The sequence below is a fragment of the Zootoca vivipara genome, chromosome 6, assembly GCF_965207765.1.
Source record: "Zootoca vivipara chromosome 6, rZooViv2.hap1.1, whole genome shotgun sequence".
In the NCBI taxonomy this organism is placed as follows: domain Eukaryota; kingdom Metazoa; phylum Chordata; class Lepidosauria; order Squamata; family Lacertidae; genus Zootoca; species Zootoca vivipara.
The window spans coordinates 32,592,420-32,611,057 of NC_142589.1; the positions used below are offsets into that span (position 1 = coordinate 32,592,420).

At 41.4% G+C, this 18,638-nt stretch overlaps 1 protein-coding gene across 3 annotated transcripts in view; it reads right to left on the reverse strand.

The window, feature by feature from the left end:
* The window catches only part of CDH13 (cadherin 13), a 606,507-nt gene that overhangs the window by 340,925 nt on the left and 246,944 nt on the right, over positions 1 to 18,638 (reverse strand). For all 3 annotated transcript variants that reach the window (XM_035119665.3, XM_088671925.1, XM_088671926.1), the window contains one exon: positions 14,345 to 14,461. In XM_035119665.3, the coding sequence (XP_034975556.1) occupies positions 14,345 to 14,461 (117 nt within the window). The remainder of the gene's footprint in view (positions 1 to 14,344; positions 14,462 to 18,638) is intronic.

Sequence of the window (18,638 nt, forward strand, 5' to 3'; positions counted from 1 at the left end):
GTTTATTGGCACTTTTCACTCCTGCTTCGGCTTCTGGCAGAATTTTCTGACCTTTCTTCCTCCTTTTAAATGAAATCTTTTTTACTTTTAAAGAAATTAGTGTGATTTTTCTTTTAATGAGATGTGTCCCTTAACAAAGGCAGCAAGCGCACCAATCTAAAAGGAGAGCTTGGTAGTCAGCCTCCCCAGTATCCCAATCTTCAGCTAAAGCAGGGGAAAGTGTCATGTCCTCCTATGGGATTTTTCAGATCAGGAAGTGTGGGCAGCCCGGGATGATGGAGAGAATTGGGGGGAAAATACTGGTATATGAAAAGAAACACATGCTCAACCTTCCACCATCTTAAAATGAAAATGTAAGCTCCACTTTCCACTCATCAAAATTATGAATGTATTAAATAAGGCAGAAAAGCAGAAATGTATTTTACAAAGAAAGAAACTCAAGGAAATGTTGCTTCTAACGCAGCAATGGTTTAAACAAGATTTATTTTAAAACAATAAATTATCAAATATTTTTTAAACTTATTTATGCCACCTCCAACATTTTAAACAGGAATGAAATATGAACAGACCTATTACCTCTAAATAAAGGTGGCTACTTAATGATACAAAGGACATAACATATTTATGACACTTGGAAATAAGAATGTCAGCTTAATCCATCATTTGTTAACATGAAAGAGTTGTGAAATATTTTCCAGGGATAAACAGCAATTCTAGGATTATTATACAGAATCCAAAGGACCACACACTGACTTCTATACACATAAGGGGGAACTCTGTTCACACACACACACACACACACACACACAGCCCTCTAGGACCACACAGCAATTTCCATACACACACAGTCTGGGATAATCCTGTTTTTTTCTTGAAGTCCAGTCCCACCCAAATTGCTTTTGAAACTATGGAGAATTTTTGGGGAGGGCGGAATTCAGTTTACAGTATTTGCTAAAGGGCAACAGTTAAAGGGGTGGAATCTAAAATTCCATGCATGCCGGTCTTTCAACACTCCTTTAAAGTAGTCTTTTGAACTGCAGCCACTCTCTGTGATGAAGGCATCAAAGAATCATACAGGCCACATTCACACCATACATTTAAAGCACTATGACACCACTTTAAGCAGCCATGTCTTCCCCAAAAGAATTCTGGAGGCTGTAGTTTGCCAAGGGTGATGAGAGTCGATAGGAGACCCCTATTCCCCTCCTAGAGCGACAGTTCCCAGAGTTCCCTGAGAATAGGGCTTTAATTGTTCAGCCACTCTGGGAACTGCAGAATTCTCTTCAGTGTGGCACAATACTGCTTTACATGTATAGTGTAAATGGTACCACAGCATAGGCACCATCCGGGGGGGAGGAGGGCACCCCCAAAATTTTCAAGGAGGGGGTCAGTCCCCTCAAAAATACACAGTGGCCCTGTGAGTATGCTGCATAACATGCTCACCTTGATTCTGCAGCCCGCATGGCATGCCCGTGTCACTCATGCAAATGGGGGGAAGGAAGGTGGCACATTTGTGCCACAGTTAGAAAAGAACCAATTCATTTTCCATGTCAACTGGTGTCTATTAAACAAAACAGACTTCACTGCCCCTCCCCCCCAAAAAACCCACCCCAAGTATCCCCCAATAGCTAAATGAGGAGGGTCTTTTTCAGTATAGCCAAGTAATGAGTAGCTTTGGCCCATGTGTAGTAATTTCTAGAAACCCTGAACAGGAAAGAGCAAATGCAAATTATTGTATTTTATTACACTGCCTTTTGAGAGAAGCATGGAGGTGTAGAGGCAAGAGTGTTGAATTTAGACTGGTCCTGGGTTCAAAATCCATCTCAGTCACAATAGATTGCATCCGATGTCCGTTCTACTCAGAATAGACCTACTGAAATCAATTGGCCCGTTGATCATGTCTGTTAATGTCAGTCTACTCTGAGTAGAACCAGCATTTGATTCAAGCCCATGTCTCCGACTAATCTATCTCATGGCAGCCTAACAATGATGCATTGCCCAAGGTAATAGCTCTGGTGTCTCAACAAACAAAGCCAAAGGTTCTTGGATCCAGTCCTGGCGGGTCCTGCCAGTGTCCCAAACCATGCTAGGGCACAGAGAAAACTGAATATGGTATAGCAGCAGATGGGTCTTTGGCCCCCTCAATGTTGAGGGGGTGGAGGAGTTTGAATGGTTGGCTCCTCCTGAGCATGAGAAAGGAAGCTGCGCTGCACTGGGTTCCCCACTCAGCCTCCTCCCGATGATGTGCATTGCATGTGTGTGATGTCATATGCACGATCTGCTATGCACACGCAACATTGCATCATCAGGAGCGGGGAGCCCAGCGTAGTGCAGCTTCCTCTCTCACAGGAGGAGCCAGCCATTGAACCATGCCACGCTGGGCTCCCCATTTGGCCTCCACCCGACGATGTGATGTGTGCACATTGCATGCATGATGTCACACATGCATGATGGGAGATGCAGTCCAACATAGGACTATCCCTATTCTCAAATGACTCCAGCATCAAGTTGAGACATACAGCTCCTGAGTGACATAACTGTCACTGTCTGATTCTAACTGCAAGTGATAGAATATAAAAAGAAATGGGCAAAACACAATTCTACCAGGTAAGCTGTTAAAACCACCGTCCTTCAATTTGTCATAGGATAAATATCTGTCATTCTTCATGGGCAACTGACAAACAATCCCTGTAATTAAAGGGTACGGTGCATCACATTATTCCATACTTCATCCTACTTGATGCGGACAAATAAATTGTAACAGTAGCATGTGGATGGAGACCAAAAAAATTGCCAGCCCCCCCAAATATGACATCCCTCTGCTTGTATCAGCAAGAGAACGTGAGGAAACGCATCAATAATACCCGTCAGCATTGGTAACCCAGGCCATCTGGATGTCGAGCGGAAGCGCTGCCAAGAGTGTATTAAAATATTTTAATCTCATTGTTTTCCCACAAGAATGCTGCCTCACATGCAGAAGTGTAAGGTCTGCTAAACGGCCAGGCCCATCAACACAGGCTCGTGCTTGGTGTCTGATAGCTATTTAATTAAGAGATACTGAGGTAGGGGGTAGTCAGTTACAAGGCAATAAGCAGGCTCCCAGGTGGACAGAAGAGGCCGCCAATAAGATAAAGAAGGAAATGGATCTCTGCATTGTGTCTTTGTTGTGCTGCCTAATTAGAAGTTTTCTTTTTTAATAATTAAAGAACACAAATGTCCATCTTGCTTATGAAAGTGTTGCCTCTGTGTTTTCAAAAAGGCAGATGCTTAGTTACAGTATTCCCATTTACTGTGATTAACGGAGGGTTGGAAAACTCCCAAAGCAAATGTGACCAGCCAAGAATGATGCAACAAGAATGTTGCTTGTTGTGAACTTGCGTTTGGATAAGAAATCAGGCTGTTCTTCAGAATGTCTAGATCAGGTCTGGGGAAACGTGAGGCCCTGATATTGTTGGACACCCATTCTTGTCAGCTCCAGCCAGCATGGCCAAGTGAGATGTGATGGGAGCTGTAGGCAACAACATCTGGGGGGACCATTTTGACTACTCCTGGTGTAAGGAAACATCTCCTTCATTTTGCCACAGGAAACATGGCAGAACTAAAGAACAGCTTCCGGGAGTGAAGAAGAACTGAAAGAGTTCAAGTGCAGAAGCGTTATGCAGAAACACACAGTCCAATATTGCAACTTTCAAGCTCCTAAAAAATATCCACCACAATTATTATCGGTGTGTGGCAATGCAGAGGTGGACCTTTTCTATGGTGGCACCAGAGTTATAGAATGCACCCTGTTCAATTATAAGAGGCCCTACTCCTATTGGTATTCCACCGACTTTTGAAGTTGCACTTGTTTACATATGTATTCTCTTGATCTTTGGAGCTGTGTGTCCTGTTTTAATTACTACTGTTTTAACTGATTTTTTTGCATACATTAATTGCATACATTAATTGTGTATTTAAATTGTGGTTTATATTTTAATAGAATTTGATTTTTTACTTGTAAACTGCTTAGAAGCCTATTTTGGCATTAAATGGTATTATTAATTTTATTATTATCCCTCAATTTTATCTTCTCTCAGTTTTCCAAGTTACTCAGTTCTCCGCATTTCTGCAGTAATTTGCACATATATATATAATGAAAATTATAATGAAAATTATTCAGCATTTCTGTGAGCTTCTCCTAGTAAAGACATGTTTGTATTTTGTATACATTTCACAAGCGATAGAGTGCATTTCTGTAAACGCTGGTAGGTCAGAGAACCCCATCACAAAATTCAGATAAGTGCAAATTTCAAAGGACAGTTGTGCTTCCATTCTCACATTGTTTCAGAAAGTGCAAAAGTGTCTTTAAATGCAAACTAAATTGAATTTCTCCTCCCATCCATAGTCTCTAGGCTGAATTATTTAAAGGAAGAAAGGCCATTCCCAAACATTGTATCGTCAGTGGGATTTGATGCAGTGGTTCAGTTCATCAAAACAGTCGTAAATTAGTCCTAGCTAAGTTTGGACATGTTGTATGTTTATTAGTGAGGAAATTGCAAGCACAAATCAAGTTGTACTCATGTAAGATTCAGTCATGCAAGGTATTGCACGCTCTAGCCTCATCTAGCAGAGCACTCAAGCATGTCAGCTTTTAAGGCACAGCTCTCCAGTTTTTAGCAGAAGCACATGCCTTAGGCTTGTGTATCATCCACACACATATGGCTAATGTTGGAAGAAGCTATAGGGATGCGATTCATCAGTAATAAGCATATCCTGGACCCAGGCTTCAGAACATTATAGGTTTGAGCCCAGAGCTGTACATCAACATGCAAGTCAAAACACCTGAAAACTCAGAAGAGTAGATATGCCAAAGAATACGTTGTTTTGCTACAGGAACAAAGGAAACTGCCTTCTATCCTGTCAGACTATTTGCCCATTTAGCTATAGGAACATAGGAAGCTATCCACCGTCTCCATGCCATGCATAATTTTATAAACTTCTATCATGTCACCTCTTAATTTACCTTTTCTGCAAACTAAAAAGCTCCAAATGCTGCAGCCTTTCCTAATCAGAAAGCTGCTTAATCATGCTCATTAATTCTAATGTGTCTACTCTGAGTAATCTACATACCAACCAAAGGCTTAAGCCACAATTTCGGAGTTCCAGCATCTAGCAATATGCAGAAGCAATGTTTTAAGGCAGGCACAGGCAAACTTGGCCCTCCAGATGTTTTGGGACTACAACTCCCATCATCCCTAGCTAACAGGACCAGTGGTCAGGGATGATGGGAGTTATAGTCCCAAAACATCTGGCAGGCCAAGTTTGCCTACGCCTGTGTTAACAAGAGGCTGACACACCAATACACAACACTTCTTTTCCATCCATGCAATAAACCATGGTTTGTCAGACTGATATTGATATGTCTGAATCCAGCCAATGACTTGCCATTAGCCCACTGTGCAATGCATTTCTTATTACAACACTAGGTAGCTCGACTGTGCAATTTGTATTCATAGTCACGGCGCTAGCAAAGGCAGCTTCGTGTCCAACTCCCTAGAGGAAGAGACCTTCAGCCACTGGCAGCTCAAATCAGTCTCCAGTTACACGAGGACACGGGCCGTAGCTTTCTGTCACATTGCCACATGCTCAGGAACAAGAGATGCTCTGTCTTTATTCCTTGTTGACACAGAAGTGGTTTGTAACTGCATTCCTGCCGGAGGAGCACAGATTGCCAGCAAGTAGCTTTTCCAGACAAGTAACTTCTCTGAAAATGACCGTATGAAGTTATAGCTAATTCATTTTCCCCACTCCAATCTGATGACTATAACTCATTATAACATTTTATTGATCAGCTCAGCTGTGTATGTCCTTATAGGGAGCAAGCTCAATAACACTCAATATTACATTTTTATTACACCCAAGCTGCTTGGCTCGCCTGCACATTTTTTTCTTCTTTGGTTAGATTCTGCCAGTGCAGAAAACAAAACAAAAGCAAATGCTCCCATTCTCAAATTGAAACTCACAACACATCACTATACCAAAGACAATCTTTTGCAGTCTAGTGTTCACTCAATCAGCTGCCTGCAGTCTAAGAACACAAGATGCGGAGGAGAACCCTGCTGGACCAGGCCAAAGACCTATCAAGTTCAGCATCCTGTTCACAAAGTGGTCAACTAGGTGCCCATGGGAAGCTTGCAAACATAACCTGAGCACTACTACCTCTCAAAACTTGTGATTCCCAGCAATTGGCATTCAGAGTTATACTGCTTCCATAGTTTATCTACTGTGTGAAGAAGTACTTTCTTTTGCCTGTCCAGAAACTTTCAACTATCAGCTACACTGAAGCAGTCCAGAAATGCAAAGAAAAGCAAATTAAAGCTGGACTGAATTTGCTATGGAAATAATTTTGGTTGAAAATTTGAGAGTTTGCTTTTTCAGGACTTGACTGAACGGTTGGAGAATTTCAGTCTTCCTGATCGAAATATAATTAGTGGAATGCCCCACTCCACCCCAGTTTCTGCATTTGAGAATAATATATAGTATAGAACATTAAAGATGCCCTGTAATAAAATTGCTGTATCTACCTGCCAATTTAGCAGGGTCAGTTGAATGTGGAGGGTCTGGTGTGCCTGCAAATTTCATTCACTTCCGTGAAAGCGAATTTTTTTAAAGCTATAGCCATTTGTAGTTTCCCCATTATAGTGAATGGGGAGGCAGAGTTTCATTTTTAACACATGTAATTTGGTCCCAAATAACAAGTCCAATTGTAAAGAAATGGTGTGGTTCTGAAACAGATTGAGCTGCTTCCCAAAGCTATATTCACAGGTACAAGTAAACACTTGTGGCCTGGGCACACCATTGATATTTATTTACTTGTAAAGCAAATTAATAATGACTGCATGAATCCCCATTCCTTCCTGATGTCTTTTTATGACAAGTGAATGGAAATTAAGACATGAATGGTAGAAGCAAAAGTCATTTCATTTTTGTTTTTTCCATTATTTCCTGAAACTGCCAAGAGGCGCAGCATTATGTTGATTAGGAACAAAGGTTGATACATTCCAAGAAAATTCTATAGGAGGCGGGGGGGGGGATCTTCGAGTGTTCTGAATGTGGTAAGGCATGAACATTCTCCAGTATGAAGCATGAAGCAATGGTTGAGGTCGCAACTGGAGTATTAAGTCCACTTCTGGGCATTGTGTTAAAAGGGCACTGACATACTAGATCAGGTCCATAGTGGGGCAACCACAATGGTGAGAGTTCTGATACCAAGTCCTTTGAGGAATGGTTTGAAGAAATAGGTTTGTTTAGACAAGAAAACAACAACAACAAGGACAATAGCAGAACATCTGATTTGTGTGCAGAAGGCCCCAGATTCAATCCCCAGCATCTCCAAATATGTCCATGAAAGACCGCTGCTAGAAACCTTAGTAAGCTACTGCTACTGCAGACCACACTGTGCTTAATAAACCATGGGTCTCACTCAGCATAAGGCAGGTTTAACTGTTCAAACTCTATCTTAGGCAGCTAAGAAGGACCATAGCTCAGTAGTTAGAGCTTCTGTTTTGCATGCAGAAGCTCTCAGCTTCAATCCTCAACATGTCTAGGTAGAGCTGAGAGAGACTCAGAGAGCTGTTTGGCAGTGGAAATTTGCTACCAAGGAGTGTGACGGAGTCTCCTTCTTTGGAGGTCTTTAAGCAGAGGCTTGACAGCCATATGTCAAGAATGCTTTGATGGTGTTTCCTGCTTGGCAGGGGGTTGGACTGGATGGCCCTTGTGGTCTCTTCCAACTCTATGATTCTATGACTCCCTACCTGAAACCTTGGAGAGCTGCTTCCATTCAGTGCTAGAACAACAAATGGTCTAACTCAGTATAAGACAGCTTCATTTGTTCCTATACTATCCTCAAAATGCAAAGTCTCTGCAGGTGGGTAGTTTACCAAGCCTGCCAATACAGGTTGCTCAGAAGAATGTGGTGGTGGCCTGTGGTTCAGCAGCACAGCATGTGCTTTGCATGCAGGAGGTTCCAGGTAGGGTTGGGAGAGAGACTCCCTGTCTAAAACCCCAGAGCTGCTGCCAGTCAGTGTAGACAATACTGAGCTAGATGGCCCAATGATTTCACTTGGTACAAGGCAGTTCCTCTGTTCTTAAGATTAAGCGGGGACATGGTAGCTGTTTCTCTCATGAATTACATTTCAGAAGATGGGGCAGATTTGTTCCCTGTTTCTCCTCCCATCCAGGGAGTGGAAATCATATAGAAGTAGATTACAACTAAGCAGTAGTTGGAATTTTGAACTGTAAGAACTGTTTGACAGTAGCTTCAAATTGTCAAGAGGGGAGATGGGGTCGCCTTTCCTGGATGTATTTAAACAGCGGCTGACCAGCCATCTGACAGACATAATGCTGTTTCATGCTGCAATGTAGGTCCATTGTTGAACAGAGGGTTTCATTATATGACCTCCACTATCCCTTCCAGCTCTCCAGTTACAAGGTTTTTGTTCTGAGTACACTCAGTCTAAGGAGGACAAATGGTTGGTAGTTTAATTCTTTATTGACAGAGCACACACAGTGGCTCCTAAGGTGCACTGAACACACACAAACACACCTTTCTGTTAACTAAGTACCTGGCTCCTGACACATCCTACACCTCCCCAATCTCCAACTTCTCAGACTCTTTCCCTTCCACCAGCCCTGGCTCCTTCCTTGCCAGTGGCACAAATCCCCCAAAATTGTTAACCCCCTTCCTCTTCTAAACCATGGATGGATTTAGAACAACGTTTCCTAAACAATTCCTTCTAAATCATGGCAGATTTAGAACGTTTCCTAAACTCCTACCCACTCAAACCTCTCTTGTACCTGCGATACATTGACGATATTTTTATTACCTGGACACATGGTCAACAGACCCTGGACACCTCCCACCAGACATTCAATGAATTCCACCCCACCATCAACCTAACAATGAACAAATCTATGCAAGAAATACATCTTTTGGACACTACTATAAAAATACAGGATGGGCGTATAGACACCACCCTATACCGAAAACCAACTGACCGACAAACATATCTACATGCTTCTAGCTACCATCCCAAACATACCAATCAATCCATTGTATACAGCCAGGCCCTACGTTACAGCCGCAACTGTTCCAACTATAAAGACAGAGACTCTCACCTAAGAGATCTACAGCAAACCTTTTTAGAACTAAAATAACCACCCGAAGAAGTTAAACAACAGATCAACAGAGCCAGACTGATACCCAGAGAGAACTTGCTGCAAAGACAGACCCAAAAAAGAAAATAACAGAACACCACTAGTGATTACATACAGCTCCCAAGTTAAAAGAGTACAGCACATCATCAGAGATCTACAACCTCTCCTAGACAATGACAGTTCTCTTTCTCAAGCTCTGGGAGGAAGACCTTTCATTGCCTACAGACAGCCACCCAATCTTTTTTTTTTTTAACAATACTTTTTTATTGTTTTCTTTTTATATATATACTTTCCAACTTTATACAAAATATAATTAACATCTATACAACAAATAGCTTTGCCAAGCTCTGACTTTCCTCCATCGCCCCCCCCCCAAGCAGGTAAATATTTCCTCATCCACTCCCGTATTTTCTAGATTCTTCACAACATCAAAGATGTAGGATTTATCTCAATCCCGCTAATGTTTTCATACCTTTATAATTTTCTTTTACATATTCAACATATTTACTCCACTCTTTTTGAAATCTCACATTGTCCTGATCACGTATTCTGCAGGTCAGTTTTGCCATTTCCATATATTCTAGAAAAGGCATCCCCAAACTTCGGCCCTCCAGATGTTTTGGACTACAATTCCCATCTTCCCTGACCACTGGTCCTATTAGCTAGGGATCATGGGAGTTGTAGGCCAAACAATCTGGAGGGCCACAGTTTGGGGATGCCTGTTCTAGTAGTTTCATTTCCCACTGCATTATGGAAGGTATTTCATGTGATTTCCACTTTTGGGGTATCAAGATTCTTGCCAGCACAGTGGCGTACATGAACAATCTATGATCTGATTTTAAAATCTCTTTGCCCATCAGCCCCAACAAGACAGCCACCCAATCTTAAACAACTCCTCACCCACAATAATACCACCACCAGACTTAACATGTACACTGGTACCAGAGCCTGCAATAAACCCAGATGCCAACTTTGCTGCCACATACACCCGGACAACACCATTACCGACCCCAACAACATCAAACATACCATCTCAGGACTATTTAATTGCTCATATTCTAACATTGTGTATGCCATCAAATGCCAACAGTGCCCTTCAGCTCTCTATATTGGCCAAACAGGCCAAACCCTACGCCAAAGGATAAATGGACATAAATCTGACATCAGGAATCACACGACAGAGAAACCAGTAGGAGAACACTTCAATCTCTCGGGGCATTCTATACAAGATATCAAAGTAGCTGTCTTATTACAGAAAAATTCAGAAACAGACTGGAAATAGAAGTTGCTGAATTGCAACTCATTACCAAGCTTAAAACCATGGAGAGACCTGGTCTGAATAAGGACATTGGATTCTTATCTCATTATACATGATAAAGCTTTCTTTAGCCATCTCACCCATTGCTTTTTCCTGCAAGACCAATTGCAGTCGTTAACAGTTGTTAACAGGTTTACCACTCCTATCAGTCAATCACCCATTCCCACCACCCTTCGGAGTAATACCCCTCCCCACCCTCTGACTATACATAAGGGTCTGGTGACTTCTTTTTCAGTGTATCTGAAGAAGTGTGCATGCACACGAAAGCTCATACCTATGACAAACTTAGTTGGTCTCTAAGGTGCTACTGGAAGGAATTTTTTTTAATTTTTTTTTTGTTTCCCCTTCCTCTTGATCAGCCTTGGCCATAGCTGCCAAGTTATCCCTTTTTTAAAGGGATTTTCCCTTATGCTGAATAGGCTTCCTCGCGAGAAAAGGGAAAACTTGGCAGCTATGGCCTTGGCCCTCCTGCCTCTACTACACATTCCTTGTATCCCCAGCAGTCCCTGGCAGTTATATGAAACTTAGAGGATACCCTCACCGCCACCCCACCCCACCCTTTTCAACTGCTTATATAATATGAATTATTTGCATTTGGCGAGTCTGATTCCTTCAGGAGCAGTGCAACACTCCTTTAGGGAGTGCTGCAAGCTACATGCCATCTGGATGGTAAATTCCAAAGTTGTAGAGATTGGCCAGGTCTCCACTGTAATCAGTGCCAAAGCAAAACAAATTAAACATTTATGAAACAGTAACAAAAGAAAATAATTTCCACAATATCAAGTGGAAAATGAAGCAAATGGGCCTGCTAGAAAGGAAAGCAAAAAACAAAACTAACACTTCACAAGTGCATATCCCTGTCCCAATACCTGCATAACTTCAGGTAAGTTCAGCAAAGTTGTGGTATCATGCACCCTGGGACTGTTTCATCCCCCACATGGGTTTTCTTTTTCCCTGCAGAAGATAATTCAATACCACTTCGGTATCTGACCAAAGCACTTTCTTTAGGCTCCTTCCAGCCAGAAGACAAATCAAACCCTTGCTGCCATCAACTGATTCAGTGCAGCTGTCTCCCACAGTACCCAATCTCCCCACACTCACAGGAGCCAAAGATTGCAAACTCAGGTGATGCCTATTTTAAAAGCCAGCCAGTGAGCATCCCTGGGGAGGTGGGGATTACTAAACTAAAGCTCAATCAACACATATAAAACCAGTTGGATTCAGGTGTTTACAGAGACACGATTTGGTATGGTTACAGGTAGGTAGCCGTGTTGGTCTGGATCGAAGTAAAATAAAAAAATTCCTTCAGTAGCACCTTAAAGACCAACTAAGTTTTTATTTTGGTATGAGCTTTCGTGTGCATGCACACTTCTTCAGATACGGTATCTGAAGAAGTGTGCATGCACACGAAAGCTCATACCAAAATAAAAACTTAGTTGGTCTTTAAGGTGCTACTGAACGATTTGGTATAGCTACCCTGGGATCTCCCCCAAGGAGCTGCAGGTGATCTGGATTCCTGACACAGTCAATTGACTTGACCTCTTGATGGCATCTGGCTAGGCTTCCTCTGAGCCTTGGCCTCTCAAAGACCAGGACACTGATATTATCACACTTTCCCCTCTGCTTTCTTTAAAACCAATTTAAAGCAAAGCACTTCCTCCTGGGTTCTCATATGGTCCGTGTTCTCATTAAGCCTTCATATCCTGCTTGCAGATTACTCCCAGCAGCATCTGGTTGGCCTCTATGGGAAACAGGATACCAAATAAAAGGGTCCTTTGACCTGATCGAGCAGGGCTCATGGTCTTTTTTATGTACAAAGACAGTTTAAACCAGTGTTTCCCAAACCTGGGTCTCCAGCTGTTTTGGGACTACAATTCTCATCATCCCTGACCGCTGGTCCTGCTAGCTACGGATGTAGTCCAAAAACAGCTGGAGACCCAAGTTAGGTAAACCCTGGTTTAAACCAATTGCCGAGTGAGACCTACATCAAGAGGAATGTTGGTGAGAACCAGTGGCTGGGGTAGAGCAACAAGGGGGAAGACCTCTTGTCTTCAGCTCTTATTGGATCCAATACTTTATGATCTAGCAGAGGACTTCATATGTTCAAAAAGTCCACCAGCTCTCACAGCAATGTAACACACATCAGGGTTAAAATGCTACTGAATACAGAAATAACCAAGTCTAAAACTCTCCCCTATTACATTCAGCTATTTAAGTATGGCAATGTTGCAATGTCATTCTTGCCAGCAGCTGATTCAGTTGATCCAACAATAAGCATTATGATTCAAGGGCTGAGTTTGCCACTTGAAATGTTAAGCGTCTTCCAAGCAACCTTTTCCTGAATTTGACAAAAAAAGAGGGGGTGGGGTGGGGTTTGTGGTGGATGAATATAGAGCTGCTGATAAACAACTCATAAGTGCTTTCCCCCTCAAATGTAATGCAACCGTGAAAAAGTCAAATGAGGCACCTTCCTATATTTACTACCAGGTGTGTGCATGCATATACATTTTATATATATATATATATATATATATATATATATATATATATATATATATATTAGTTGCTTCTTACAAATCTGTTAAGTGCTCTAGTGAATACAAGACCTCTGCCCCCACATCTTGAAAACACAAACCATTGCAACCGCATACAGGAATTTTAGAGGTAGGTGTGCTAGTGTGGCTTTAGATACGGCAAGTGGAACCCATATCAATTAGTGGAAAATACTTTCTGTGCCAAATTAGATGTTCCAATGAAAAAATCTATCCATTCCACAAACAAACACCAGGCTTTTCTCTCCAAAATAAGGCAAGAGTCAATTTATCGCATTCCATTTATTTATTATTCTGTAGACTCACTTTTGCCAATGTTTTCCCTTCTCCTTGATTTCAGTTTGATGAAAGAATTTCTAAAATCAATTTTGGTACTGAAACACATGCAGTTAATTGCAGTTTTCCTTCACCTCACCTTTTTTTTTAATCTTCCACATTACTGATGCCCGCATATAAAATGCTTCCAAAAAAACCCCCCATTTTGGTGAGCCAATATTTAGGACTAGAATGATCAATATTCTCTCTGTATGGTGCTTTACTGATGTTCACATGAGCTCCTATGACCAGTAAAACAAAATTCAAAAATAATTTAACACAACCAGCTAGACAACCACATGAATAGGGCTTTTTTGTGTTTTTCATCATGATGCACAACAAGTGGACAATGGAAAACCAGCACACAAAAAGAATTCAGCATGTATGTAGTTACATTGATATTGCTTCTTCTTTTTTGTAGTGGTGGGTTGGGGGTTTTTTTTGGGTGGTGGTGGTGGTTTACGTGTTAACACAAGGAACTCCACTGTACTAATTAGACCACTATGGATGCTGGTGGCTCTCCAGTAACTCACACTGGGATACTTCTTAGTCCTAGATTCCAGAAATTGAGCTTAGTATCTTATGCATGCAAGACATATACTCTACCGCTGAACCAGAACCAGAAAAGCAGGGAAAGTAGGGGAAGTTATGAATAAATTGAAGGAAATAAAATCTGCAGCAAACTATTCTTGCACATGTTCTTCCCAACATTTTGATATAAGTATGAGATAGAGGATTCTAATGCACTGATTTCACTCTGAAAGTAAGACTGGGTCATTCAGTACTTTAAAATTCAGAGAGAAATTGGGCTGGAGGATTTTCAGAAGCACCACTAATCCAAATACTGTACACTAAAAAAGAAAGAAAGATCTACTCAATCACATTGGTAGTGGCCATGGAAAACTCTGCAAAGGCAAATGGTAACAATCAACTCAGGTTAAGACCAGTACATTTTATCACTCACCTTTCCCACGGGCCTTGGAAATGGAGATCTCTGGTTTTCAGGAATTAAGATTGGAGTTGCCACAATGGACCTTCTTTGCCTTACAATTCCAAGGCTGCCTTCTGCCTTAAAGATTTCCTAAAGAAAGAAGGAAAGAATAATGAGATTAATTAGCCCAAGGCTTCTTAGGACAGCATAATTTATTATCCTTCTTGCACATATTTTTTTTACTTCTGAATAAAAGCATCCATGAGCCAGACTCCTACTAATAGACTTTCTCAACCTTCATTAGCTGTAGAAGTATTGTTAGTTCAAGATACAGGATCAGGCTCCTGATTAATGAAGATCATTATTAAGCTTCTTCAAGTGAAATCTTCAGGATCGTCCTATTTATGAGAATGTCAATAACGACAGATAATTCATGCTTCACCTTGCATCCCTATAACCACATTGTGTCAAGAAAGCAGTAGTGATTATATTAGCAGCTCTCCATTTCCGCTGAAGGAAGGAATGGGAAGAGAAATGCCAGCATAAGTGACTGAGACTGTCAGCCTGTTTGATCTGATTGCAGAAGTGTGTGTGTCACAATTTTGAAGTAAGAGTAAAACTGTCCTTGCGGGAACACAGAATGTTGGTGTTGGCTGCATCCTGGATGGGTGTTCTTGTATCAGGATGTCTCAGAAGAGGATGTCTAATGATGTCCCACATTGTATGTTGGAACTTGCCATTACTTTCTGAAGCAAGGGTTGGATCCAATGCTAATTCTACTCAGAATAGATGTGCTTCTCCAGTCAAAACAATGTGTACATAAAATGCATATGTTATGAGAAAGTGTGCGTATGAATGCATATGTAAGTGAGAAAAACGTACAAAAATGCATTATATTAGGTGAAACTGCTTGCAAAAATGTGTATATTAGTCAAATATGCATACAGAAATGTATTTATTAACAGATGTTTCTGCCAAAACACTGACAAATTTCTATGAGGTTTATTTTTAAATAATAATCACAAAGTGCTCTAGAAAACTGAAGAACTAAATTTATGACTAGAAAAAGAGAAACAGAGAGAACCAAAATTGGCATATTTGACAACTTCTAGTAATAACCAGTGTAGGCCCCAGCATATCTATTTTAGCCTAGATCCTGGTGCTGGGTTTTGGCCCCCAAGTCCAACCTTAGCTGCATCACTGGTCAGGAGAACTGCACAGGCACAAACTTCTCTTGCCATCGTATATCACCTTCCATTATTTATGAAAGATTCATGCTAATACTGAATTTGCCTCCATCCTCAGACAGTTGCCTTGGTTCTCTAGCCTTTCATTATATGGAATATTGAGGATCCTGAGCACTGCATTGCTTTGCCTTTTAATTTCGCTCTCTTCGAGGAAGTGTGTGTGTGTAAGAGAGAGAGAAAGATAGTCCACACACATGCAAAGACACACAGTTGATGTGTCAAGGAAAACTGAAGTCTGTCCAAAAGGCAAAATGTGTGATGCAGCAGAAGTAAGCTTTCAAATCTACTTTGAAAGTGAAGACAGACAGGGGGGCCCAGTGGCCATGTATCTGTGGCAGAGGTTAGAAGACTTACATGAATCAGACTTCTGTATTATTGGAGCTGTAAAGTTGCCCTCCACATCAACAAAAAAGAGCAGGAACAACAACAACATCCACTCTTGTGGATTCCTGGGAGTCAATCCAGGACCACTTACATGTATGCAATACTAATTACCTAAACAAGATTGCAGCACCAGCATAAGTGATGACAAAAAATTACCAAAAAAAACACCTTTTAACAAAAGAAGTCCTTCTGGATACCAAGGACCTGTGTCCCACACAAATCTTATCAAAAGTCAAGGGCCATAGCTCAGTGGAGGAGTACATACATTCAATTCCTAGCACTCCAAATTTAGCAGGGGGAAAAGTCTCAATCAAGAGGGCTGAAAAAGGTCCCTTTAATATCTTGGAGTGATGCAGCTCTGGACTAGACAGATTAATGGTTCAATGTATCTCCATACATCTTGCACATACTATAAACACATATCCTTTGATTATCATTCGAATCACATAGCACTTTTCAAAAGAAGAAACCGTTTTGCTCCAACACCATAGTATCAAGGTGTTTTATTTCCTACTGAAAATGAGCAATATATTATCTGTCATCATGGCTTGTGCTCACAGTGACACAGAAATTGTTTTTGTGGACCCCAACTAAACAGATTTAAGGTCCATCTGCTTGGACATAATGTTTTTTTTCTGTTGCTGTGGAATTCTCCATTCTGTTTGTTTCTTTATTTTTTGCTGAGAAAAGTCCCTTTGGGATCCTAACACTTCTTCAAAATTTGAATGAATGACTTGGCCACTTCCTGGTATCAGACACCATTAGTCTTAGCAAGGAAAACTTCATTAGAAGGGTATGAGTCAGATAGCTGGGTCATTGCCCATTTGTCACAATAAGAGTTGGAATCATCATTGGCGTGGCAATCGGTAACCTATTATGGTTGACCAGGAAGCTGTGTTCCATGTTGATTAGCTATATATTAGGTTTGATTGTGTAGATCTGAGGCAGGAATGTGGCTCCTTCCCCATAAGTTTATTAAATTGCTGCAAGCAAAAAACCCACTGAAATTGCAAAGTGGAAACTAACTTTCATGATGTTAGTTGAAGCATCTACAGCAGGGCTAGGGAGCTTAATTAATCATTCAAGGCCTCCTCATTTGACCCACAATGCCATTTCAACCAAGCCATGCCCACCTGCTCTACAGCTGACATCATGTGTGGGATGTCAGGGGCTGGCAGAGCCAGGAGCAGGATGAGTCCGGGGAGTACAGAATGGGGTGAAGACAATCCCAGGGAAGGGCCCAGCAGGTTGTGGGGCCCACTGGCAGGAGGGGGGAGACTGGGAGACTAGTGATGTGGAGGGAGAGAGGCAAGAAACCCTAGAAGACCATTGCCAGTCAGTGTAGACAATATTTGTCATTTCCCCTGCTTCTGGTCACCACAAGGAAGACTAAGATTTGAATAAATTACTTCTGGATGACTTTTCAGCACCTGCTTCTTCTCTGTACCAACTTGAAAGCTCTCTCTCTCTCTCTCTCTCTCTCTCTCTCTCTCTCTCTCTCTCTCTCACACACACACACACACACACACACACACACACACACACACACATTCTATTACTGCAGCTCCAGAGGAGGATTTTGTATTGGATAACTGGGAAATCATTTTGTCTGTGTCACAATACCTTCCCTGCCTGCCAGGAGTTCACACGGATCCTGTTGGACATAATTAATATCTGTCAAGTGTGCCAAGTACAAATTATCCCAAGCACCACTTGATAGTTATCATAGACTCTATATTGGCAGTTAATACTTTCAAAAATGTTTGCCAAATCATTAAAAATCTTTGTTCTTATTAACAGCCCTCTCAAAGACTCTGCAGTGCTCCAGGCTTCATAACTGAGCAAAAAGAACAGCTGTTCAAATAAATCACAGATCAATGAATAAAGGTATAGTTTTTAAAATAAATAAATAAATAAATCCAGACCTATATACAGAAATCTTACTCAAGTACAATCACCTCACACTCCCAGCCCTCATCATAACCCCCCATAACAAAATAAACTTGATAATTAATTAGATTTGAAAGATTCTGCACTTTTAGAACTAGTTGAAGGACTCTGGACCATCCTCCAAAACAGGTCTGGGGAAGCTTCAGCCCTCCATATGTTGCTGAATTACAACTCCCAACAGATATAGGAGAAGGCTAGCCATAAAGCAGGGGTGGTTAACCTATCATCCTCCATATGTTAGAATCCAATTCCCAAGGGCCATGGTGTCTGGATCTGATGAGTGTATTTCCAGAGCACTACCATTAGCCACCTGTCATAAAAGATGGAAAGATGGCATCCAAACATTCTGTTACTTTGATACTCCAGATAGTACAATAAGCAGTCTGAAGTTGAGACCCAAAAGAGATACACAGAAGTCTTGGAGACACATATAAACAAACACGCACATGCAGACCAGACACACAAGTTAGTAAGATGGTTCATCTCCCTTCACAGGATGCTTAAGAGAGTGAAGTCTCTAATGATTCTTTCTATGGCACAACAATCCTCCACCCGTTTATGAATGTTCTAAGGTTCTCATGTCCAATGGTTCTAGTGGTCCAATGGTCACAGAGCAGTAAAACCCAGCTTATTTCTCAGGATTCTGTCATGGAATCTCACCAACCAAAATGTCAACTGAAATCACTCCAGATGTTTGCACACTTTGGTATAAAACGTAGGTCAGGATCTCAGATCTTTCTACCCTT